General features: G+C 41.9%; 3 protein-coding genes across 3 annotated transcripts; all 3 read right to left on the bottom strand.

Moving 5' to 3' along the window:
• Window positions 1-710: 710 nt before the first annotated feature.
• On the bottom strand, window positions 711-8,079 carry LOC311104166 (cold shock domain-containing protein C2-like). Its single transcript, XM_084145861.1, has 4 exons — window positions 8,014-8,079; window positions 4,744-5,095; window positions 3,410-3,532; window positions 711-3,181 (listed from the first exon to the last, which is right to left on the bottom strand). Exons 2-4 carry the CDS (start codon window positions 4,923-4,925, stop codon window positions 3,007-3,009), a joined length of 480 nt encoding a protein of 159 aa, XP_084001987.1. The 5' UTR covers window positions 4,926-5,095; window positions 8,014-8,079; the 3' UTR covers window positions 711-3,006.
• Window positions 8,080-8,641: 562 nt separating this feature from the next.
• On the bottom strand, window positions 8,642-15,061 carry LOC311104162 (DNA-directed RNA polymerase III subunit RPC8-like). The gene is made up of 7 exons (XM_084145857.1): window positions 14,864-15,061; window positions 14,473-14,587; window positions 14,179-14,275; window positions 11,756-11,842; window positions 11,295-11,358; window positions 10,859-11,075; window positions 8,642-10,205 (listed from the first exon to the last, which is right to left on the bottom strand). Exons 2-7 carry the CDS (start codon window positions 14,581-14,583, stop codon window positions 10,155-10,157), a joined length of 627 nt encoding a protein of 208 aa, XP_084001983.1. The 5' UTR covers window positions 14,584-14,587; window positions 14,864-15,061; the 3' UTR covers window positions 8,642-10,154.
• A 1,229-nt stretch (window positions 15,062-16,290) lies between these two features.
• Window positions 16,291-26,358, bottom strand: LOC311104140 (aconitate hydratase, mitochondrial-like). The gene is made up of 16 exons (XM_084145827.1): window positions 26,301-26,358; window positions 24,702-24,844; window positions 24,187-24,445; window positions 23,663-23,755; window positions 23,249-23,407; window positions 22,958-23,108; window positions 22,705-22,809; window positions 22,462-22,553; window positions 22,249-22,354; window positions 21,868-22,025; window positions 21,586-21,771; window positions 21,196-21,474; window positions 20,755-20,946; window positions 20,499-20,631; window positions 19,968-20,089; window positions 16,291-19,848 (listed from the first exon to the last, which is right to left on the bottom strand). The coding sequence occupies exons 1-16, from the start codon at window positions 26,334-26,336 to the stop codon at window positions 19,717-19,719; spliced, it is 2,346 nt and encodes a 781-aa protein (XP_084001953.1). The 5' UTR covers window positions 26,337-26,358; the 3' UTR covers window positions 16,291-19,716.
• Window positions 26,359-26,975: the final 617 nt, after the last annotated feature.

Below are 26,975 nucleotides of genomic sequence, written 5' to 3'. Positions count from 1 at the left end.
TGAGTAATTGCCTCCATATTTTCAAGTATGGTGGTGGCTGCATCATGGTATGGGTATGCTTGATATCGGCAAAGACTGGGGAGTTTTTCAGGATGAAAAGTAACGGGACGGAGCTAAGCACAGGCAAAATCCTGCTTCAGTCTGCTTTACAACAGACACTGTGAGAGGAATTCACCTTTCAGCAGGACAATATCATAGAACACTAAGCCAAATGTACACTGGAGATGCTTACCAAGAATACAGTGAATGTTCCTGAGTGGCCAAGTTACAGTTTTGACTTAAATCTGCTTGAAAATCTATGGCAAGACTTTAACATTGCTGTCTAGCCATGATCTCCAACACCTTGAGAGAGCTTGAATAATATTTTAAAGAATAATGGGCAATATTGCACAATACAGGTGTGCAAAGCTCTTATGAGATTTTCCCAAGATGGCTCAAAGCTGTAATCGCTGCCAAAGGTGTTTCTAACATGTATTGAATCAGGGGGGTAAATACTTATCTAATCAAGGTACTGTATAAAAAAAAGAAATGTTAGAATTTTGTCTTCCACTTTGACAGAGCATTTTGTGTAGATTGTTGTAAACTTTCTACACTCTTAGAAAAAAGGGTTCCAAAATGGTTCTTCAGCTGCCCCCATAGGAGAACCCTTTTCGGTTCCAGGTAGAACCCTTTTTTGTTACAGGTAAAACTATTTTGGGTTCCATGTAGAACCCTCTGTGGAAAGGGTTCTACATGGAACTCAAAAGGGTTATTCAAAGGTTTCTCCTATGGGGACAGCCAAATAACCATTTTAGGTTCTAGATAGCACCTTTTTTTATAAGAGTATAGGCACTGCAGAGAGATGTCTTGCCTCATCTATGCAATTGCATATAAATGATGCTGGTTACTTCCGTCTGCACCGCTATAAGAACTGGATCTCACAGATGGTTTAAACACCCTCTTCAATTCCTACCCAGTATATTCACAGGCACACATCCTTTAGTTGGATCTTAAAAGGTTAATGACGTCTGCTCAAATCCAATAATCTGGATGTCTTGACCCTTCTGCCAAAGGCCATTAGAACTTCCTGAATGACAAATCTAAGCAATTATGTTTTATTCTATAATTTCTTTATTTCAGATAAGGCCCATGAGTGATTGATTGTGACTTTATTAATGAACCAATGTTGGTGTGACCTGGTCACAGTATGATATAAAGCATAGGCCATGTTTTTGGCTTATCAGGGTTCATTTGAAAGTTATAATGTAATTCTGGATTTTACATAGACTATTCATTATAACAGTCTTTGTCCCAAATATTCACACATTTTAAGGTGACCTAACAGATCAACTGAAATTAAATATTTAGCATTTGATGTCACCTTCATAAACCATGTGTTGTGGTTATGAATTGGTGCCTTCTTGACCTGATTATTATGCTATTGCCCGAGTCTGCGGATGTTTGTGAGATCAGATGACCTCCTTAGTAAATGTAACACTCCCACAACCGTCTGTGATAAAGGTCAAGAGGACTCACTTGTACAGTTTGATCAACATACACTAATTGTGAAATCATCATGTGATTGTTGATTACTGTATTCATTTGAACTATGTGTATGTACGTTCATTGTAATAAAAAAAATTTTATATCATTGCGACAAGTGCGACTCATTGTTTTTTGTACAACAGATGGAAAGTATAACTAAGACATAGGCATATCATTCTAATGTCACATACTTTGTACACCCTTAACTCCAAAGATAAACTGATAAATACTAAAGAAGGATAACAGCCACCATAATTGTGAATCATAAAATGTTTTTAGTGCTCTTTCAAGGCTCACATAGAAATGACGGTAAACTATAGCCACAGTGGCTTGTCTAACATAAAATGCTCTGAACTGTGACCAATGGAAAATCTGGCATTTTAACTTAAACTAAAATATGAAATAAAACACTCCAGAAGAGTAAGAAGGAAGGATAGAAAAATGCATAGAAATAGCATAGATATGGAGAAATGCTAAACATAATGGGCAGACATGAAACAAATATGAATAACAGTTCAGTAACAATCAAATGACCATATCAGAACTTAAACAAATACATTAAAATGTATTTCAATTCCATTGACAGTGTGTTACAGTGTCTCTCAGACAATAGAAAAGAGATTCAGAAAGAGTTTCAAAAACCTTATAGTAATTTGCGCATACCATCATGGTGAGTTAGAATTTGCAAACAGGACTACAAATTGCTACATGATAAAGCCTAATGGGAGTTGTAGTCGGTTTGGCAGTATTTCGGAATGGAAGTTCAAGTTTTTAAGTGCAATCTTTTGACTACAATGTCCAAAACTTAAATCCAGTAACCTCAAAACTAATGGATACAAAAAAATCTAAACAAAATTATCAAATAAATATATATAAATAAAAGGCAAAAATACAAAGATGGTTGTGTACCTCAAGAAATTATTAATAGTGGCTTTTCCATTCACAGTAAAATATAAATCATTATTCCAATGTCAATGCTTGCATTTTTTTTGTCTCCCATTACGCCCATCTCTCTCCCTCCCTTCTTCTCGCTTGCTCTCTCAATCAGACGTTTCCGATTCTGTAACTCTAAACCTTCATCAGTTATTTTCTCTCCAACCTCATTTTGACTTCACACCAATAGTAAAGCTTCTCCTCAAAATGGTGTCAGATTTCTCATTCTATTTCCTCTACCACTCCGCTCTGTCCCCTCACCCACTTCCAGTACCTTCAATTTGAACATATTCTCCTTCCTTACTTGCTTTTATGACTTATCAATCCAGTCTGTACCAACCACATCCTAGTTCACGGTTGGCCAACTTGTGTCCTGAGGAGCCAGTCAGTGTATCTATGGTTTTGTTCCAGCCCAGCTGTAGTACACCTGATTTAGACAGACTCTCCAGCACCAGTTGGCCATCCCTGCCTGCCCTAGCCAGACCCCTCACCCTCCCCACCCTAGCCCTCCCTGTACCCAAGTGTAGACAAACAGGCCAGCGCTGAAGCCTAGCTCTCCTCTAGCTGGCTGATGATCTGGCCAGACCAGGTCTCATGCTTCGTCCCTGGGTTCAGATGAACGATCTTCACCTCCACGGCCTGGACCTTCAGGTTTTTGGGTGGGATTCGGGAGACTTTGTATGTGACCTCATCTCCTTCTACTGGGACATACTCGCCCTCGATACTGAAATAGATTGAATTAATGATTTAGATGTTAATTTACTGTACAATATGAATATGCAGTCAGTTCCTGCTCTGAACCTTGCCACATTTTATCTGACACTGAACACTGATGTTACATTGCTGCTCTGAGATAGAAAGCTGTGAACAGAATCTTAAAAACTGGGCATTTTGTTCATTTGAGCAATTTGACAAGCTAAAGAAGGCTGTTGTAGTGATGAAGGCCACTCACTCCGAGATGTGAACAAAGATGTCATCTCCGCCATTGGTGGGGCGGATGAAGCCATGACCTTGTGACCTGCAGAAGCTCTTGCACACGCCCTTAAACGCTGGCCCTGAGGTGGCCCGCACCGTGCTGAAGAGGGAGAGACGGAAGAGAGAATCATGTCCTCTCTAAACAAAACATTACATCAACACACCATATCCCTTCTGCTACTGCTTGTGAAAACAAGTTATTCTCTAAGAAGTTAAGGAATGTACACTACCGTTCAAAAGTTTGGGGTCACTTAGAAATGTCCTTGTTTTCGAAAGAAAAGCAATTTTTTTGTCCATTAAAATAACATAAAATTGATCAGAAATACAGTGTAGACATTGTTAATTTTGTAAATGGCTATTGTAGCTGGAAACGGCTGATTTTTCATGGAATATCTACATAGGCGTACAGAGGCCCATTATCAGCAACCATCAGTCCTGTGTTCCAATGGCACGTTGTGTTTGCTAATCCAAGTTTATCATTTTAAAAGGCTAATTGATCATTAGAAAACCCTTTTGCAATTATGTTAGCACAGCTGAAAAATGTTGTGCTGATTAAAGAAGCAATAAAACTGGCCTTCTTGAGACTAGTTGAGTACCTGGAGCATCAGCAATTGTGGGTGAGCAAGAGGACAAATACATTAGAGTGTCTAGTTTGAGAAACAGATGCCTCACAGGTCCTCAACTGGCAGCTTCATTAAATAGTACCCGCAAAACACTAGTCTCAACATCTTCAGTTTCTTGCCAATTTCTCGCGTGGAATCGCCTTTATTTCTCAGAACAAGAATATTTGTTTCTGGCCATTTTGAGCCTGTAATCGAACCCACAATTGCTGATGCTCCAGATACTCAACTAGTCTCAAGAAGGCCATTTTTTATTGCTTCTTTAATCAGCACAACAGTTTTCAGCTGTGCTAACATAATTGCAAAAGGGTTTTCTAATGATCAATTAGCCTTTTAAAATTATAAACTTGGATTAGCAAACACAACATGCCATTGGAACACAGGACTGATGGTTGCTGATAATGGGCCTCTGTACGCCTATGTAGATATTCCGTTAAAAATCTGCCATTTCCAGCTACAATAGCCATTTACAACATTAACAATGTCTACACTGTATATCTGATCATTTTGATGTTGTTTTAATGGACAAAAAAATTGCTTTTCTATCAAAAACAAGGACATTTCTAAGTGACCCCAAACTTTTGAACGGTAGTGTATATAAACGTCATATAAGTGAACGATAATGAACATGCACTATCAAACAAAGTCTAATACAGAAACGCATTAATGAGCAGCATATCTGGTTGCTTACGCTGAGTAGGTACGGGTGCGTTTGGTGGGCAGTGGGCTGGGCAGTGACCGGGGCTGGGGTGGCGCTCCCCTTTCCCACACACGGCTGCCCTCCCTCAAGAAGGGGAAGGAGAGGGAAAGGGGCGCAGCCCTGGGGGAGCGCAGAGGGGCCTCTGAGGGGGACGTCATGCTGGGGTCTGCCATGGCTGAGGCACGGGCCAGGTCGCTCTTCTTACCACTCTTCTGGTTCTTCACCACTTGGCCTGATTTTGACACTCCAGTTATGTGTTTGTCTGCTCACTGTTTCTGCTTTAATATATCTTGCTATCAGGTACACAGGTCAGTTTGTTTCAGCAGGTTTCTTAACGGGCCTGCTGTGAAGAAGGAAGGAGAAAAACAAAACAAAAAAGTAAATTTGAAGTTTGTGTTAAGACATTGACGAAAAGTGGATTGAAGAAAAGAAACACAGACGAAAGTCGAACCAAAAGGAACAACTGAGACAAAGACAGATTTCATGAAGTTCATCGCTACTCCAGAGAACATTATGCATCATTCATAACAGCTTCATATTAAGATGGATGGTTTGGATTTAAATTACTGGACACATATGAAGCCATTTAGTCGGACTACCCTGGTTAAGAGTATCGGCCTAGTGGCAATGTTTTACCAAAAATGACACTGGCAGCATTTCAATTCATTACAGACTATTTTTACTTTAAAATCCCATACATTTAAACTGCAAACCATTCCTAAGTCTGCTCACAAACAATAACAGGCTCAACTTAGATATATGACTGTTGTTTACATGATGTATCAAGTCCTTCAGGCTCAAGAAGAGCACAGCTTTGGGAATAGCTACAACAAAAGCAGCCATTGTGTGCCAAGCAGTGGAGGCTCCTCAAAGGAGGAAGGGGAGGACCATCCTCCTCAGTGAATTTCGTAAAAATAAAAATAGTAAAACATTGAGAAAGTTATCCTTTTTAGATAAAACTATACTAAATATATTCACGTCACCAAATAATTGATTAAAACACACTGTTTTGCAATGAAGGTCTACAGTAGCCTCAACAGCACTCTGTAGGGTAGCACCATGGTGTAGCTGGAGGACAGCTAGCTTCCGTCCTCCTCTTGGTACATTGACTTCAATACAAAACCTAGGAGGCTCTTGGTTCTCACCCCCTTCCATAGACTTGCACAGTAATTATGACAACTTCCGCAGGACGTCCTCTCAACCTAACAGAGCTCTTGCAGCATGAACTGACATGTTGTCCACCCAATCAAAGGATCAGAATCTAGCACTGAAAGCATAAGCTGCAGCTTGCCAGCACTGCAGTGCATAGAATGTGGTGAGTAGTTGACTTAAAGAGAGAGAAGACAATAATTGAACAGTTTTCAACAAATACATTTCTTCAAAAATGAAGGAGAAGCAAGAGAGAGAGAGTGAGATTGTCATTTTTTTCCAGTTTCACTTACTTAGCTAGCAAATGCAGCTGGCTAGTTTAGTTACTCAGACACCCGACTCAAATAGAGAGATGCTATGTTAGCTAGCTGGATATGACTATCCAACACAACACTGGAACTCTTCAAAGTCAAGGTAAGCTTTTGATTTTATTAGTTAATTGCCACCGGGGCCCGCCGGTGTAACTGCTTACTGACTATACACTGTAACGTTACTGCACGATTGTAGCGGGTTTACTAACACATTAGTTCTATTAGCTATGTTGACTAGGACGTTACTTTAGCTAATATGGGGCCAACGATGTAGGCTGTGTGTAGCGGTTATGACATGGTTTGGCTTGGAAAGTTTTTTTTTGCCAGGTCACATAAAGCTGATGTGTTGTTCATTTAAGTCCACAAACGAAGGAAAAAGGTGAGAGGAGGAGAGTACATAGAGGCGAGAAGGAATACAAAGTGGCTGCTATGAAAGTGAACTGTGTTTATGCGTGATCAGGGGTGTATTCATTCCGCCGATTCTGTTGAAAAACGTTTCTTAAACGGAAGCAAACGAAACGTGGGATAAAAATATCTGAATTGGTCCAATCGAAACTCTCGTTTGCAACTGTTGGACTAATGATTACACCCTAGATAAGCTAGATGGCAAGAGTGTGCAAGACGGTATTGAATGTGTCACTGTCTGTCATCTCAAATGTTTCTCTCGACCTGTGTGCACCTACATTGTAAACTTTCATTCATAGGCTAGGTTGTAGCAACCTCACGATGGGTATAGGGAAAATGTGAGTATCATGTAGTAGCCTAAACCAATCGATGTTCCATTGAACTGGGTGAATGGAATATGAATGACCATCATCCAACATGCTGTAATAGAAATAAGGCCATGCTCATGAAAAACAATATCTTCCCCCCTCATCATAAACGGCACTGACCGCCACTGGTGCAAAGACATGGTGGTGCATATCGATGGCATGTGCACACAATAAGATAGGACAAAGCACACTCTCCAAGGGCAATATGGCTTTGCATGGTTTAAGATTGTTCCATTCTTTCGCTCTGCCTGCATCTTCAAGGTTACCGTAAAACAGAGTTCTCTGACAGCGCGCATGTATAGACCGCTGACGACAGAGCTGCTGGCAGAACGCTAGCGGTGTGTTTCTGACGTCACCATGCAATACGGAAAGCGTTGGATAATGACTGCAAACCTAAACATTAGGGCTGCTACATTGTAACACCAAAATTGTCAAATTAGAGAAGTAGATGATCCTTTCACGCGAATGCAAATTGACTGTGTAAAGAAGGATAGGAATCCGTTTTTATAAAGTAAAAATGACAATGAAAAAAGAGAGAAACAGTGAAGGCTATTTCTCTGGAGACTTTCTCTGGGCTAAATCAGAATTAAATCTCTGAAATCGTCAGTTGACTCGGCTCAACGTGTCTAAATATCGCAAGAAAAATCCCTCTACGTGAGATATTCATAACATTGTATGATTCGTCATGTTGCGGAGGCGTGCATTTCGGTTAAGTGAATGACCAGTCTGCATTGCCAAATTATTCTGTCATAAACACACATATCATCCGACTTTTTCTCATTTCCAGAACATTCAAAAAGGCGGCGCGCGCGAACAGAACGGTATAGGGATGAGAAGCCTAGTCAAAGGTATTCTATAGCCAACAACAGTTGTCGTCATTCTCATCAACCAATTTCCTATAGCCTATACATTGGTCAAAAAGGCTGTCACACGTTAATGAATAGGCAATAGATTTTCTACAATCCAAACAATAGATGGCACACTTGAATATTTTTACAATTATATAAACAAAACATGGGCCTACTTACTGCATTGCTAGAGTCCGTTTTGTCGGTAGAGGACGGGTGTGTGTGCCTTGTCAGTTACTATTATATAACATTAATTAAATAAATAACTCCAGTAAATCCGCGTAGTCCCGCGGAATACCCTGATCTGCGGGGTGTTGCTGAGGCTGCGCAGCTGCCGCTGGCTGATTGTCCACTGTAGAGTCGAGAGAATGGGCGTGATGTTTGTATGCCGACAAATTTGTTGGCATAACAAGACTGCTATGCTCATACACGTCAAAGCAGTTATTACATTAAACAATGAGGTATTCGTATTGTAAACCATACTGATGTATTCCTTCATGTAACGGTGTAAGTAAAAATAACCAAGATCAGAATATGATACATTAATTTGGCCTGGAAGAATCTGGCTTCTATGGTTTATCAAAAATGTTGTTACGTGCTTCAGAGGCCTGACTTCACACCACTAAAATACACAAATTACAGTGAGGTATAGTGCTTGTGGGTTCATGACAGCCCTTCCCAAGAACTTTAATTTTTGTATGATCTTTTTGGGATACATGTCCTATACACAATTATAAACTGGGTGGTGTTGATGATCACAAGTTTACTGGAGAACGGAGACCAAGTAGAGACTTTCGGACAAGGTGGATGATTGTATAATATAAGGCAGTTTATTCAGAGGTAAAGATATCTGTAAATAGCGTGCACGGACCCGTTCGTCAATCTCGTAGGGAGATATCTGAGAGCGCGCCCCTAAACATTGTGTGCTGACATTTTATACAATAAAATAAAGTAGGTTGATTCTAGTAGTTCTGATCTTCTGATTGGTCCTGATGAGTTGGTCGAGGTCACCTCCATTGCATTGGCTCTGAGTCGGGTTCTCTGTCTTCAGATGTTCAGCCTAAGAGAAGGGGGTTTTTGTGTGTGTGTGTGCTTAACAATGATGATGTGTGTGTGTGTGTGTGTGCGTGTGTGTATGTGTGTGTATGTGTGTGTATGTTTAACAATGATGATGTGTGTGTGTGTGTGCGTGTGTGTATGGGTGTGTGTGTGTGTGTATGTGTGTGTATGTTTAACAATGATGATGTGTGTGTGTGTGTGTGTGTGTGTATATGTGTGTGTGTGTGGGGGTGTGTGTATGTCCTCAGAGCAAGAAGTCGTGAGTTTGGGAGAACTGAGAGACCTATGGCGTGGGTGTTGTCCATAGCCACCTGCTGATAAGGCCGACAAGATAGAAGTCTTTGTGCATTGTATTAAATACAAAGGCCCAACACAAAATGGGTCATGCACAAGATTTTAGTCAGACCAAGCTATAACATTATATATTTACTACGACAGTGGTTCGAACCCTGAATGTTGATTGGATGACAGCCGTGGTATATCAGACCATATACCACTGGTATGACAAAACATTTATTTTTACTGCTCTAATTACGTTGATAACCAGTTTATAATAGCACCTCGGGGGTTTGTGGTATATGGCCAATATACCATGGCTAAGGGCTGTATCCAGGTACTCTTGCCTAAGAACATCCCTTAGCTGTGGTATATTGGCCATTTACCACATCCCATTGGGCCTTACTGCTTAAATAAACCCAACTCAAAATCATGCAAACAAAAATTATCACTGATGAAACACTATACTGGTCACAAAGACAACACACACTTGTATATTTAGGCACACTCACTCAGACTTACATGGTGACACTAAAGAGGCCAATTGGGGCCCTTTACTCAGTCTTTCTTACTGTCATGTGCACCGGGTGTAAATGCTGGTACGTTAACAGTTATGGTGGTAGTATTTACAATACACAGGGGGAAGTGGAGCTACACTTTTGCAAGTGAGACAGTTCTCCATGTCCCCAGTCTGTGTGCTCTATTAGTAATCCTTGCTACTGGTCCCTTGTCCTTGGGTATGCCATTATGAAGGCAGATAGGGACGTTCCTATTATGGGAATCCTTGCTCCTCCACTTGAGCCCACAGTTTTGTGTCTGAGCCTCGTGGACACTTCACAGAGGCATGTTTCTCCAGTGTTAAAGTCACAACCTGGGAGGAGGGACTCTGAGAAGAGTCCAAAAAGAAGGTGTATGTCCAGCAGCTGGGATGAATACTTGACAGCTGTCTCCCCTGTTTTCTCTACTGTAATGGTCTCTCCCTTTCGTTAGCTGTTCCACCAGGACAGGAGGCCCAAGCCTGGCTCGCTAATGGTACCCTGGAACACAAGAAAGGCAGGGGGGGGAGGGGTGGAATGAATTATGGCCATTATTAGAGAAAACAGACTTATAGTATTGAAAAATACCTTAAAATAGTAATTTGTAATAAGGATGTATGATGTAAAACCAAAAGTACACCTATGTGACGGACGTCACTGTGCTGCTAACAGTTTTGCCTCCTCGAACGAGTGGTCCTTTGCTTCGCAAGCACAAGTGACCGCCCTGCTTGACAAAGTACTAACCAGTTGCACTACCCAAAAGGTACCAATTCGGCAGCACCATCGCCATAGACCTAGATAGACAGCTACAGTGCCCCAAAGCCTGTTTTAGCATGGGCAGCGCCCTTGAGGACTTTCACCATTTTTAAGTAGTCAACTGGGTGGGACTGGGGGAGAACATTTTTTTGCATCCATCAGCTACCTAAGATCACATAATTCCTTCCAGGTCATCAGGAGGGATCAGCCAATTAATTATACTCCTGAGCAAACATTCCATACCTGCTCACTGGACGTTTTGAATGAGCTTACCAGTACCATTTAACTCAGTTACATATACTGTATATGGATACTTGAAATTATTCAATTCACAACAATAGTAATTAAATATTTTGTAGTGTGAAATAAGTCTGTTATATCAGTGAGCGCTTTCTTACTAGCAGTGTGTAAGGGGCCTCTTTCTTCTGGCCACCGTCCTCTGCTCCTGGGGCTGCAGGGGTGTCAGTTGCTGCGGCAGAAGGGCCCGTAGGCGACGTGTCCAGGAAGACTTCATCTGTGACCCGGAAGCGGATCTCCTCACCTTGGTCCATGTAGAGGTCATGGGCCCCTTCGTCTGTCTCATACTCCCACACCCACACCTGCTCTGCTTCATCGCTGGGGCAGCAGTCAAGGAGCGCATGCTAGATGGATTTATTTTAAGTCGCTTATACAGGTAAACTAAAATGTCTATCGGATAGCTATCAACATGAGGTTAATTAACATTTACACTATCGTATTCCTGAGACATCTACTGCAACTCAGCTTTCAAGCAACAAATTGTAAAATGTACACATTGGTAGGAAATACACAAACACACATCACTGAGCAGGATACAATTTTGCAGGCTGCTGTAGGGACTCTGGGGGAATGACGATGTCATCAAAGAATCCTAGGCTGACTGTGAAACAAAACATGGTAGTGTGAACAAATCTATACGGACAGACTGCCACATCAATGTTATACTTCATACTGAGACATTCTCCCTGTTGATCCACTTTATACATTGAGAGAGAGACAGGGTCGGTAGGAATCCCACTGCAGTGTGTACTGACTCCTCTGGGGCTGTGACGGCGGTGTATAAAAAGCAGCTGACCCAAATGAGTGTATCAGCAAATCACAGCATTTTCAAGTGTTCCTATTTTCACATGATGAGGCCTATTAATCCAGAATAGACATAGGTCTATGCGTTATGGACAGTGCTGTTGCACTGAGTCATATAGTCTATTAGGACTTAACATTCAGATGGGTAGTGAGAAAACGGGAAGGCGAGGGAAAAGATTAGGAGTTTCTCTCACCATGTACTCCTTCTTGACTGCAGTACTTGATCTTTCCAACAAGAATCTCATCCAAGAAAGGGTGGAACACAACATACCTGAAGTGTACTAACAAACAGAGTAGGGAAAAGATAGGGTCACACCAAAATGGACACAGTCCTAAGAGAAAGTCCCTGCCCAGAAACAACCCTTAGGCCCTGCCCTCCAGGCACTTGTGTAGATCTGATAGGATTGGATAGGAATAAGGTGCAATATGGGTCTTTATAGAACGCCATTTGGGTCTTTGCGTGTCAAAAAAGATACACGCCAAATGACACTATTCTATTATAGAATGTTGTTGTGTACTAAATTTGCATGCGCAAGCCAAGCGCCACCACTACAGTCAGTAGCACCGTCAAAGCTGTAAAAAACTAACAAAGTCTGAAAACAAGCGCACACACACCGGCCACAATGTGTTTACAATACCGCTTTGGTAATAAGCCATTATTTGTTCGACTGAATGGGAAAACGTCAGTGTGAGCATTTGAAATAAGATCAGGATCAAACGAGCAGGATCATAAATGTTAGCTAGGTAGTCCAACATTCTCCCCGACATGCAACCATCCCAGAGGCAGGGGAGAAAGGATGGTGATCCTGCTGCTTCTGCCTGCCAGCCAGCCAGCCAGCATTACATACATTAGGGGTATTTTAGATGATGACCCCTAGCTAGATAGTTAGCTTGCTAACTATAGCTACGGAAACTAATGATGTTGTTTTGCTATGTTTTTGGGAGAACATTGTTTGCATCCATCAGCTACCTAGCTTTTCTTCTGACCAGGAATGTCTCAGAGCTTGGGGAAGTGTGTGTCTGCCTTGTGTGGCTGCGGCAGGTGCGCGAGACAAAAACTTCACCAGAATCATAGCAGGTAAATCGCTGTGACATATGAAATACGAGTGATAGTGTAATCAATGTGTAATAACTAAGTACAGTACATTTGTTTATGAACGTGTTAAATTATTATGTGACGTGCAGTCATATTCAGGTCCTGATTGGTCAACAAGCTTATTTGATGCGTCAAATAGTTATCTGAAGTGTATCTTCTTTGACAAGCAAAGACCCAATCGGCGTCCTATAATAACTTTGCATATTTCAATTCTTCCAGATCTGCACGAAGTGCCTAAGGCTAGGTTGAAGATAACAATGGTTAAAACAACATAATTACATGCAGAAGCATTCGAAAATAAACAAATTGATTGGACCAGCACCGGAGCGAAAATGACAAAGTGAATGTTAGCAGTAAAGAAAGTTCGTCATCAATGTGGAAAATAAACAGAATGGTTGTGAATGCCAGCTAACTACTCAACAAACACATAGCATACCCGTTTTACTGTCACTATATCAATTTAAAATGTTTTTCAAATTATCTACAACCACTTTATTACTTGAGTTCCCGACCGGTGGTCACGTTTTCAATGCTAATTATGTAGAATCAGCAACGGCGCTGGTCCAATGAATGTCTTTATTTTCGAACACTCCGCATGAAATTATTACGTTGTCTTAACCTGTATTTTTTCTACCTTAGGTAAGGGTCAAGGGTTGTTTTAGGATTGAGCCCACTAATGTATTCACTTGTTACCATCTATATTCATATGAAACATGTAGGCCTATCAGCGACATTAAACAGGTTTCCATCCAACCATTTCATGTGGATGAATTACGCATAAAAGAAATAAACTCACAACAGGCCTGATTGAAACAACACATGAGGGCAAAATGTCAACACAAAATACATTAGACAACTGTGGATAATTTTGTATATAAATTTCCACACTATGAGGTTGGAATATTCTGTGAAATTGTGAAAATAATGATAATGCCCTTTTAGTGTAAGCGCTGTTAGAAAAAAACGCCTGAAATTTCAGCCTGTTTTGGTGGGATGGAGTTTTGGCCTGCCTGGTGAAATGATTTGATATTAAGATACAAATGGCTGTATTGGGCCTTTAAGTGCACAGTAAGCTTGCAAATTTCCAATAAATATCGAGGGTGGTATTATTTGACTGCTAGTGACATGATCAGTGTTTGGCTTTATCAAATAAAAAGTATCTTGCGCTTATCCATATCTCATCATATAACCTACTCTGTCAACTTTATCAGCGAACTGTTGTCTATATAGCATGCGCCAAAACTAGATTGGGCAAGTGTTCTATTTATTGTAACAGTTTGTGACAAAACCATCGGTCGAGTTGAAAATGCAATGGAAACATTGAACTTCCATTTTTTATTCGGTACATGGAAATGTAAGCACAAAAGTGCTTTTTATGTGCACTATGTCATCACACAAATTTTTATCTGCAACAAGTCAGTTTGATGGAAACCCACCTCTGGTGGGAAGATGTGCATAATATTTTTATGGCGATTTTCGAATATTCGCAAGAAAAACTGTCGCAAATTGTAATTTCCTTACCTTTGGTGTGGGAAGCTCCATCACCTGGGAATATGTAGGAATCCTCCAATTTTGTGATGTCATACAAACAGATACAGAGGCCAACCTGGTAAACCACCTGTGGAGATGCAAGTAAAAACAGCCAAACATAAATAAAGCACAGATAAGTTAACAAGACTACAATGTCACAATTATGTTAGGCTAAGCCAAGCAAACATTAAAATATGAACTCAGCTGACAATATACAGAACCCCTGTACTACCACAGATGAATAGGGGAGTTGGTTACAGTATCTTTGGTACTGCATCCTCTCACCTTATTGGCCAATTTCTTGTTGAGTTCTTCGGCTATGGCCTCATTGAACTGCCGCTGGAAATTCCATGGGGGGATTCTGACAGTGTCAACCATCTCCACCGCCACGAACATGATTCTGGTCCGAGGAAAAACAACAAACAATATATACAGTAGCTATGAATCACAGAAAAATACCTTTCAGACAGCGTGGTATGACAGTAAGTCTGCCTGTCAGCCATATGTAAAAGTGCGATAGCACAGGTACATTTACCAGCTACCTTATCATTTTCCATTCCATTGTTACAGTGTAATGAAACAATGTAGCCAGTGTACAACAATTTAATCAAGGAACATGTTATCTCCCTATCTAGCTAGCTAACACAGCAAAAACTGTCCTGAAACTGTTACCTACCTTTCCTTAGAATCTTTTAAACTACTCAAATTATTAACATTCTGACAATGTATCTTCAACTGTAAGGATCAACATCTTATTAGTTTGAATAAATACTGGTATCAAAGATAAATTGACACCAAAATCCCCATCTTCGTGTCGCTAGCTTCATAAAATCAACTATTTTTTACACGTGTTTTTGATTTACGATATTATCATGACGGTTTACGGCAGGTCGCAATGTTAAAGGCACAGAACTATTTTTCATACTTGCCCGTTAATTTGAGCAGCAATTTTATTTTAGTATCTCCTTCCTCAAAGTTCTTGGCTTCCTCCTCTGGTCTACTGATCTGAGAACTCATACATTTGTTCTCACCTGCCCAGTTCTTCTACATTAGTGTAGGAAAGGACACACAGAAAGGAAGCCACTTTAGACTATTGCGATACACAGTATTTGTCCTTACACTCAGTGATGCTGTCTTGCAGTTTCCTCTGTATGATGTACCTGGGAAATACTTCCATTTGACCATATATATATATATATATTATTATTTTTTTTACATAGAATACAAATACATGAATAGTGAGTTTCCCTTGAGGATTTACCATGGTTATTTACCCAAAATACGCAGACCAGCACCGGGTCTCACTGGGCAATGGCTCCGGCGGACCTGGCCTGACTTGGGGCCAAGCCCTGTGTACTTTTCAGCTGGCATTTACATAATACCGGCTAACTGTGAACTTTAGCTTCTCACAAATCAACCGTCTTGAATGACACAAAGATTGTGGATTCTGCTCTCCCCAAGTCTTTAGCGTCAAACTCCTGAAGGAAACACAATTACACTAGAGTTTACATTAAACATAAAACACTGGCGACCCACTGGTGTGGGGGGGTAGAGGTCTTCATGGGTTCGACTGAAACCGAAATGCGGGTCTAGGTCTGGTTGTCATCGGGTCCATTCAGGTTCAGGTCTAATTGTTCTCGGGTCACCCTTTAAAAAATGTGTTTGTCTGTGTCTGTTTGACCTTGGGTCTGGGTCTCATTCGAAAAACACCAAAATGGCACATTTCCACTAGGGACTTACCTCAGTGTTTTACCAAAAAGGCTCACTTTTGTGTTTCCAATTCCACAGCCCTGCTCCAAACAAATAACACAAGACTAGAGCCTACATTAACATAATCACTGGCAACACACCGGTGCTGTAATGGAAAAACCCTATAAGGGGTGTTTTCCCAGACATAGGTTAAGCCTAGTCATTTGACTGAAAATCTCCATAGAAAGTACTTCTTAGTCCAGGACTAGGCTCAATCTGTATCTGGGAAACTGCCCCTATTACAGCTAAGGGATACTATATTCACAGTTCTGAATATTGTAGTATTTTAACTGTATTACTGGTATAGTAACTATAAACTGCTGAATTAAATCTAATTAACAAACTTGCAAAAAATAAATTAGATCAAACATTATCTTTATTAAATATTCATTTACCACAGGAAATATCCTAAAATCTCTTTTAATCTGGCACGCTATGAAACTGCAAGCATTCAAATCACCTAATACAAAACCAACTTTAAAATCAAACAAATATGGAATCAGTGAAGCGGAATTCACCACTTGAGATTACATGAAAATTAATAATGCCCGTCAATGGGTTTATGCATTTAATTGTTTGCAGTATCTGAACAAAATAGGCATTTTTATGAAGTAAGACATTGACAGTGTTTCAAAATGGAAAATAAATAGCCAGGCCAATAAAACAAAGCAGTTTACAAAACTCAGGTTTGGGTTTTGCTGAGGACAATTTAAAATGTGTACAATTAAGTATCTGCTTTGTCACGTTACAGTAGCATTTCAGAAACTCAGATTTGAACCAGGGATCAACATATTGTATATTACATCACAGTACAAGCAAACTGCTTCATGGGTGGCTGCTATTTATGAATTACAATGTACACAGAATGGTTCCGTTTAGAGAATGCATTAAATACTTTTGTGAATTTGTTAAGAATGTATGAATTACTTTAGTAACACAATTGACAAACTTGAACGCTGCTGGCATTACACTGTTCATCTTCATGCTCCAACATGGAGTTCATTGACATGAAGAACCGTAGTTCTGCTAACAAAACCAATGGCAAACCTTTCTGTAACAACACTTATGTTTTAGTATGTAATAGAGCATTTTCATGAGGCATCTTTGGCAATTAACTGCAGTAGACAGATCAGAGAGAATTGATCAGCAACATGTTAACTTAGCTAAGGTTGAGGAAATGACGAATTAGTATTGATTATGACAGTGTATAATAAGTTGGTTAATGTTCTCTAAACCACATACACCATGGGTTAAAGTTGCAACGATCTGGAGCCAATCCTGTTTCAAAATCAGGGGTTCCTTTATCTGCATCTCTCAAATCATTTAAAAAACAAAAAACCTAGACATGTCTCACCTGACTAGTCGCTCCCTTTACATTGTAAACAACTCCAACCTTCACCTGGGTGCAACATACAAAGACGGACCACTGTACAGCACAGGTCCAAGAGCTCCAAAACATTGAGACGTACAGGACAACCCTACTTTAGTGCTTCAACAATAATTGACCTTCATTTAAAAACCTCCAACCACCCATTTAGTGGTTTGACTAGTTGTGAAACCCTTAGATTGGGGAGGGGGAAATAGATACAAAACACTTTTAGGCTTCAGTTTAATAAAGACAATTGATGGGAGATTAAATTATTAGTTTGTTACAGTGGGTTTCAGAGAACGAAAGGCTCTGCATTCAACCAGGCAGCTCCTGCCCACCCCTCTCTCTATTGTATAATATAGTGAATATGTACACCTCTATCCATTGTGCCGCTATATCACATAATTTACACACAGGCCCAAACCAAGTTCCTTTAAATACTTTTGGGTTTGACATTGGGAGCTATGGCCATTCATCTATGAATATATTGTCAATGAAGACCATATGCTAGTGGACAAAATAGGCATAGCATTTCTACTTTCATCACACCCTACTGCAACTACAAAAACAGACGGTTAGATCTTCGGTTCATCACTGACAAGCTAAATAAACTGATATGAAAATAAACTTTGATAGCAACGTTACAGGCACCATGACCAATGGATTTAATGGAAGTAGCCAATCAAATCTCCACAGTAATCCCATGAATACATTGATTATAACTCACTAAATTACTATAAAGTAAATTAGTGACGAGAAGACAACGAATAGGTGGTCATGGCCCCCCCAAAGCCAACTTAAAACAGTCACACTTTATAAGACTTAGCTGCAACATCCTCAAACACACAATGTACCATTTAAGTGGCAAAATGTAGATATAACATGGCAAGAGTTTTAGCCAAATGTAATAACCTGAAATCAGATAATGGTATACATTTGTCATTGTATTCAGTTATTTTGTTATGGAACATCTTTCAAATTAAATCACACCCTTCCTTTAAGATGCTATGGAGTGCATCGTTTGCAATGTATTAATGAAAGTGTGGCTGAGTGTCTACAATACTACTACATATAGCGCTAGTGTACAGGCGTCTGGACACTAGATTGTGCGTTCATTTTGTAAGAGGTCTCCTCAAGCTGTGCGTGGAGCCCTGGAATTAGCAAGGACAGAGGGGCAGCACCAAGCCAGACAGGGATATGGACAGGCAATGGTCTGATTAGTTAGCTAACACACACATTAACACATATGGACACGCACATGGAAAGTAATGGAAAGACTAGTACAACACAGCAGTATGTAGCATTTTACTCCCACCTACAGAGACACACAGAAAAGGGCTGCTAGGATCTGATATCATTTCATGCAATAGCCCTCAAGTAGAAATGGAACAAATGGAGCATGTGGAGAAAGCAGCAGTAGAGAGTTAGTGTGGAATGCAAAGGAGTGACAAACAGTACACCAAATTCCGTGGATTCAAATAGATTACGGGTCAAGAGAAACTCCGGAAAAGGAAAACCCTACAAAAATAATAATAATAATAATGATGCACTACAACCTGGTCCTGGGGCCACGGAATCTAATGGTTCCATTGATGCCTTTAATATACTATCTGAACAGTTATTAGGCCTGGGTAACCAGGTTAGGCGATTTGCTCTCTAATCAATGACTAAAACGTATCAATTCAGGTCAGTCACAGTCAAAATCGGCAGATCCTGAGGCCCACTAGAACCATGGTGGACAATAGATGGACCTAACTAAACAAATATTAACTTTCATCTTCACTAGCAGTAATATTGAACTAAGAAGAGTTCCAAATCCTGGGAATGAAAGGGATACATTCAGTGAATTAAATGTACAACTGGGTTAACCAGCTGTCTGTGTTGGAGGGAACAAGGGGAGGTCCAGGTACACAGCTTAACACACCAACTATGACAGGTAAAGGAATGTGAGCAGGATTCAAGCTACAGACCTGATATGGAGAGCTAGCTGTGTGTTTTTGAGGTAGGAGTGAATTGAATACTGCAGCACTGAAGCGTGACAAATGTGATTTCTACACAAACAGGGAGTACTGCCAACAAGAGCAGTGCTGCCTAGAACGGGAACACTTAAATGCTATGCTGAAACAAAGACATGGGTTATTGTGTGTGTGTTATGTGAGAGCGTGTGTGTGTGTGTATATAGAGCTCTACCTGTGTGGGAAGTGCTTTCACAGTAATCCTGTATGTATGTGTGTGCGCACATTTCATCTGTACAGCGACATGGGGTGTGTGGGTGTGTGTATGAGTGTGTTTATGATAGGCAGGCTGCTATCGCTCATTTCCCACCTCTGTGCAGCCCCCCTCCCCCTCAAAAGCTCCAGGCCCGCCTCTCTGTGCTCCTCCGCCCCTCCGGACCCCTTCACCCTCTTCAGTTACTGCAGCTCCTTCATCCTGTTGAGGGCGCTGCCGGCGTGGAACCACTCAACCTGGTTCTCGTTGAAGGTGTGGTTCAGGGTGATGATGTCCTGGCTGCCGTCACCGTGCTTCACCACTCCCTTCAGGGGCTAGAGGAGAAAGAGAGCTGGACTGTAAGGCATCCGTGTAAAATACACATACTACCAAGTCCCATCCCCATTATATGGAGGGCGGTAATTTTGGAGGCTGAATGATCAATGAAGCTCACCTTGCCGGGGGCAAAGGTTGCAAGGCCTGTGATGGAGATCTTGTCGTCGGGGCGGATTTTGTCGTAATCGGTTGGGTCGGCGAAGGTCAAGGGCAGCATGCCCTGCTTCTTCAGGTTGGTCTCTGAGAAAAGAGGACAGAATGGCAATGAGGAGAAAAGAAAGCAAGACAAAGAAAAAAAACAGAAAGTGGGGAACAAGAGGGAGCTTGGGGAATTGGCTCGTATCGAGCTCCATTGTGTAAATAGAGAGGCCCTCTACCACAGCGGGGCAGGTCCATTACATGCCAAGTCAAGGTCATAGAGAACAATGTGCACATTCAAAGTGTGTGGGTGATGTTGTTTCTAACCATGTTTCCCTTCTTTTGCAATGGGTCTCATGATAGCTACATGAGCTCCCTCTCAACACAAATAGTCTCAGATTGAGCAGGTTCCCACCAAAAGCTTCTCTCATGCTACCCACCCACTCGCCCCACCACACCCATATACCCTCCCCTCGCTCTCGGTGCCTCCACATGTAACCTCTAAGCGTACCGTGGATCCTGGCGAAGCTCTTGACGAGGATGACCCTGCCTCCCAGGTGTCTGGGCTCCAGGGCTGCGTGCTCTCTGCTCGAGCCCTCCCCGTAGTTGTCATCCCCCACAACCACCCACGACAGACCGTTAGCCTGGAAGGAGCAGAGAGGGAATTTCTTAAATCAGATTCTAATGTAAATATTGTGATTCTGGGACAGCCCAACAGTCCACAGCCTCTTTCGGTCCTCTCCTGTCAGTTACTATGTCTGTCACACCTTGTAGTGGCGAGCCACATCAGGCACGCCCCCGTACTCTCCTGTCAGCTGGTTCTTGATCTTGTTGACCGCGTCGTTCTCGATGTTGATTGCTCCAATGAGCATGTTGTTGGAGATGTTGTCGAGGTGACCGCGAAACTTGAGCCAGGGGCCGGCGGCGCTGATGTGGTCTGTGGTGCACTTGCCTTTCACCTGCGGAAGAGGAAGGAAGAAAAGAGACAGTAGGGTAAATGACCATCTAAATGCAGCACCACATGCCTGAACAACTGTCTGCCAACTCAGTGGTTTCTAAGTCTCTAATAATTAGAAAGTAATGCCACCATCGAAGGCATCTCAATTCCAACCATGGTCCTTGGTGGAGGATAGAACTCAGCCAAACAGTGAGAAGAGGCCTTCCTCATCATATAGCGGTCTTGTCATCCACCTCTCCCCCTCCCTCACCTTGATCAGCACTTGCAGGTCGTCAAGGTCCTTGCCGTTCCACTTGTCAAAGGGCTCCAGCAGCTGCAGGCGGGTGCTGGTGGGGCTGACGTCCACCATAACGGAGCCACTCTCGGCAGGGGGGTGTTGGTAGGTGTCCTGGCCGGGGTCAAAGTCACGGGCAGGCAGCTCGTCGCCATTGGGTGGCTCCAGCTTGAATTTCTCACCATTGGCCGCGGTGAGGTAGTCAGTCTCAGGATCGAAGTTCAGGGTACCAGCGATGGCCAAGGCTGTGACAATCTGTATAGGAAGAGGGAGGGTTATTAGGGCAACTAGTTACAAGGGGACATAGTGTGGATGTCATAATATAAGAAGTGTGTGTGTGTGTGTGTGTGTTGTGATTATTGGTACTTCAGGGGATGTGACGAAAGCATGGGTGGCAGGGTTGGCATCATTCCTGGAAGTGAAGTTCCTGTTGTAGGAGGTGACGATAGTGTTCTTCTCCCCCTTCTTCACATCCTTCCTGTCCCACTGGCCAATGCATGGTCCACAAGCGTTAGCCAGGACCACCCCACCCACATCCCTCAGGATCTTAGACTAAAGGAGAAAAACAAACATAAGAATGTACCTACAAATCAAGTAATGGGCAACTAGTTTGGCAATGGACTTTTTTTCCAAAATGTTTGAACTCACAAAGCCATCCCTCTCGATGGTGGCGCGGATCTGCTCAGAGCCGGGGGTGACGGTGAACGCGGCCTTGCACTTCAGGCCTTTGTCTAGGGCCTGCTTGGCCAGGGAAGCAGCGCGGCCCATGTCCTCATAGCTGGAGTTGGTGCAGCTACCAATCAGACCTAGTAGGACCACAAGGGACCACCGGGAATCAGGTTAATAACAGAGTAAGACAGGAGATGCACAGGTGATTTGAACAGTCATGTAAATAAGCCTGGAAATGTATGATAATTAAATGTTATTGTACTTCTCTTATAGGGCTTTTCTTGAATATTAACAGAAAGCTAAATGTATACTTTAAGGGAGTGTTAAAGATAACGTGTGACTGCTGGTGCTGATACGGACCCACTTTGACCTCCAGGGGCCAGCCGTTCTTCTCAGCCACAGCACCGATCTCAGACACTGGGTGGGCCAGGTCAGGAGTGAAGGGCCCGTTGATATGGGGCTTCAGCTGCCAGGGACAGAAGACAGACAGCATTGACAATGTGTGTTATTCCTTGAGAAGATATTCTATAAATATAAGTAATGGATGTCAGCCTAATAACAGAGTGGACTCACCTCACTCAGGTTGATCTCAATGACCTGGTCGTACTTGCAGCCCGTGTCAGGGACCAAGTCATCCTTATACTCGTCAGCCAGGGCAGCGATGTCTGAGAGTAGATGGAAAAAGTCCAAAAGAGAATACAGAAATGCTAAGGGACTATGCTGTATGTGTAACAGTGGCTGTGAGACTGACACTGAATGGATTGTGAAATAAAGGGCTTTAAGAATATTCCAGAATGCCTTATTGTGAGTTCTAACCTGCACGTCCAGTCTTATTCAGGTAAGTCTTCATGCGGTGGTTGAAGGGGAAAACAGAGGTGGTGGCACCAATTTCAGCTCCCATGTTGCAGATAGTTGCCATACCTGTAGCCAGGAGGTGGGAAAAGTCACATCACGTTTCTAAGACCAAACCACTGGACAAACTCAACTGAAACAAGCAGATTGTTAAAACAAACAGCGTAGAGTAGTTTACTCACTAGTTCAGGTAAACCTTACTATCTTTTGGCCTCACCGGTGCAGGAAATGGAGTCGACGCCTGGGCCATGGTACTCCACGATGGCTCCTGTGCCCCCCTTCACTGTCAGGATCCCAGCCACCTTCAGGATAACATCCTTGGGAGAGGTCCAGCCCGATAGACTACCAGTCAGCTTCACTCCAATCACCTGATGAAGAGGGAGTTATTACTACATTTGTGAAAGGTCCGTTTTTTTTATACATGTATGAAGGAGATAGATACAGAAAGAGAGATAAATTAGTGGGTGAAGGGAATGTAGTGAGTTGGTTCACTGTCATAGCAGCTCACATTGGGACACTTGAGCTCCCATGGGATACCAGCCATGACGTCCACAGCGTCAGCGCCACCCACTCCGATGCAGATGGAGCCCAGGCCACCCCCATTAGGTGTGTGGGAGTCTGTGCCAATCAGCAGGACTCCTGGGTAGGCATAGTTCTCTAGAATGATCTGTCAAGGGTGAGTGACATCTCTGTTAGCCAATGCACAACAATCATTTGACGTATTGAGCCCAATAATGTCAAGATCTGAATGTATAACAGGTTTGATATCATGAGTGAACAGTGTATTCTGCTACTCTTTTCACAGCAGTATTCCTGAGCTCTAATCTAGTTGTTAGTCTAATTTCAGAAGTGGATATTGTCCAAATCCAAATTAGTCTCATGGCAGCTCAATCTGACCAGTTACCCTTTATTGTACAGGTACCTGGTGAATGATTCCAGAGCCTGGTTTCCAGAAGCCAACTCCATACCTGGCTCCAGCTGTCGCCAGGAAGTTGTAAACCTCCTGATTCACTTCCTGGATTAAAAAGGACAAGTGAGAAGGGGTTGGGATGTCAGTTGAGTTGAGGAGAATATATTTTCAGCTGGTAGTCCCCTTTATGTAACCGTCACAGCACATATTTGGCTGCAGACCTTAATTCCCCTTTAATCCCTGTTACTCAACTTGACCTCTGTGCAATTGGATGTAGTAAGTGTCACCCATGCTAAATATTCCTCAGGGCTTCTCTTTGTATGTAATGTAATGTATGTGTAGCAGTTAACCAACATTCCCTCTCATATGGGTCATCTTCACCCCAACGCAATACTTTCGGTTACCCCTAGGAACTCCTGATACCATGGAAAATATTAATCCTCTGTAGAACACCCTAGATCTCAACCAACAGAAATCAGCTGGACAGCCCAAAAACAACTGGCCAGCCCCTTGAGTTTCCTCTGCTCCCTACTGACCTTCGCCCTCTTTAGGTCCTCAACCCCTCCGATCTGTGCCTCAATCAGGTGGTCACAGTGGATGGTTGAGGGCACAGCCACCTTGGGCAGGCCGCTGCTGATGAACTGTAGCATGGCCATCTGGGCCGTGGCGTCCTGCATGGCCACACGGTCCGGACGCAGCCGCAGGTAAGTGCGCCCCCTGGCGATGTCCTGGCCCACGGGGTCATCCAGGTGACCGTACACAATCTTCTCTGACAAAGTGAGGGGGCGATTGAGCCTGAGGTGAGATAAGGGCGGGGATGGGAGGACAGTGTGGTTAGGATTAAACTCTTAAAATACAGTAAAAGGTTAACTCACTAGGAGGAATGCTTTCTAATCTAAAGTTAGCTCGGTGTGGCCAGTGTTGCTGACCATAAGAAGTCAACACGCTAAATGTCAAAGGATTTAGTGTACAGTTGCAATGGGCATGTCATAGTAGTAGTGGTTGTAAACAGAGGAACGCTGGGTGTGAGGTTGGAAAGGCAGCTACTGACCTCTTGCGCACAACATCGATGTTCTCATGTAGCTTCTCATAGTTGATGCTGGTTCCAGGCTCAAAGCGGCTCATGGCCACCTTGGCCTTGGCGTTGAAGGCTGCCGAGACATGGAGACGTCTTGCCCCTTCTCCAAGGACAATCTAAAATACATTTTTAGTAATGATACATCAAACTTGGAAACATCATCATGGAAGAGGATACAGGGGCTTTAAAGTTCGTAATCATTGCAAACATTGGACCTAGTTCCCTCAAACTCAACTCTGGACCTCAAAGCCAGTTCCACTGCATTTTTTCATTACTGTACCAGGTGGGTGCAATTAATTATAATAATAAGCCATTTAGCAGACGCTTTTATCCAAAGCGACTTAGTCATATTATCAGGTAGAACAGAAAACCAGCAGGTTCCCAGACCTCGTAGGGTAAACCCTGAACCTAGTCTATAGCCTAATGACCAGAAAGTTTAAACAGAGACATATAGGATTCATATTCTCACAAAAAAATATAAAAATAAAAAAACAAGGCCACCATAAAATGACTCATCTACAATCTGCGTGATCTCCATGTGACTTTCATGTTCCATCACCTCACACAATGGAGACTGACAGCAATATTAATCAAGTAAAGATAAGAGTATTGCATTACACTAACTAAGTAAACAATCTGTCAGCCAGCTACTTGTCAGGCTATCATTTTCCCAAAACACACAGCACCTAAAGTTTAGAATGAGTAGCCTAAGTGTTGGGTAAGTTAGTGTTTGTATTTAGCCCCAAAGGAGCCACCTACTCCCTACACATTAGAACAGCTAATTTTGTGACAGCTCAAGTGGTCTAATCTAGCTATGATTTTCAATAGTGTCAACACAGCAAATCGTCCTCAACATGTTAACTCATGTTAGACAGACAGGCTTATTTTGAATCAACCTATAGGCCTGATTATTTAGAGTGGAAAGATGTAAGCAAATGGAATATCACAATCAACTGAGAATGTACCAAAAATCTGTAATGTTAATTTGCCGAATCAAATATAAAATCTACCTCATATTAGCAGGCCCTTGGTCACATATCTTTATAGACGTAGCAAAAAAGTATTGGACAGTGTCCATTCAGATAATTTCATGAGGTTTCTATAAAACCATCTCATGTTCGATTAATTGCTTAATTTTGTGCCGCATTGTCTGACACCGTGATTTGACTGAAAATGTTATTAAGCGTGGAAACCAGACAAGTGCGCACTTAAAACTTCAGTAACCTTGAATCACCTTGCAAACAGCTGGACATTTGGTGCAATTTGAAGCATTCAATTTAGTGCATTTCGACAACACATTGTATTGTAAACCAGCATTATAGATAAAGCGTTATTGTGCACTTCCCAGACTAACTTGTAGCCGTTTCATGGTGCACTAGTTAGTAACAGTCTCGACTGGGACACAGTGACCAAACAACAACCGCTGAGATGGATTGTTTACAATATTGATGATTTTTTTTTAAAAGTTCGCTGTGGACAGTAATATCTCGTAATTCATTTTTTTTACTGAAAATCTATACTTAATGCTTAGTGTTGAATATATTTACTAATATAAAATAACGTTTCACTTACCCGAAGCCGAGTGACAGTCATATAATAGGACGCCATTTTGTTCACTGACAAAGATGTGTTGCTGTCAGGTGACGTCAGGAACCCTATTTTAAATGCCTCTATTATTATTATCCTGACAGGTGTGTTAAAACTGCGTACAAATGTATACCTCTGTGAATCATTACGACCGACTCTAATAACGCAATGTCCAAATATAATATTTCAATACAATTGTCAAAGTGGTTGCAATAATGTAAGATATACACAATGACTGAGTTTATGTTTTTGTTTGGTACTTATCTGTAAGGTTGTTGTCAAATCAGCACCCCATAATGAACTCGTGTGCTCCCTAAAATAAACTCTGCACATAGTTAGCATACAGTTTATGCACCTTTACTGTTTAAAAGGGGCTATGAGTTTTATTGATGCAAATTAATTGGACATATTTACATAATAGCGTATGTATATTCTGACAAAACCACTGAAGACAATGACTGTGATGTGGCACAGCAGTAATATGATGAAGGTCCTGAAAAATGTATTTTGACAGAGAACTTGGAATCCATTTTTTAAAATTAATTAATTACTTTCAAGAATACTCATTACTCAGTAGATTTCTTCCAGCACCTGTCCTGGTTCTGTACCAATGATTTGTCCAAATATTTTCCTTTTGAATCACTCTCCTTATGTGAATTG

Source organism: Coregonus lavaretus, assembly GCF_964263955.1.
Source record: "Coregonus lavaretus genome assembly, chromosome: 28".
Classification (NCBI taxonomy): domain Eukaryota; kingdom Metazoa; phylum Chordata; class Actinopteri; order Salmoniformes; family Salmonidae; genus Coregonus; species Coregonus lavaretus.
The sequence above is the reverse complement of the archived record's forward strand: the minus strand, read 5'-3'. Positions and strand labels throughout refer to the sequence as shown.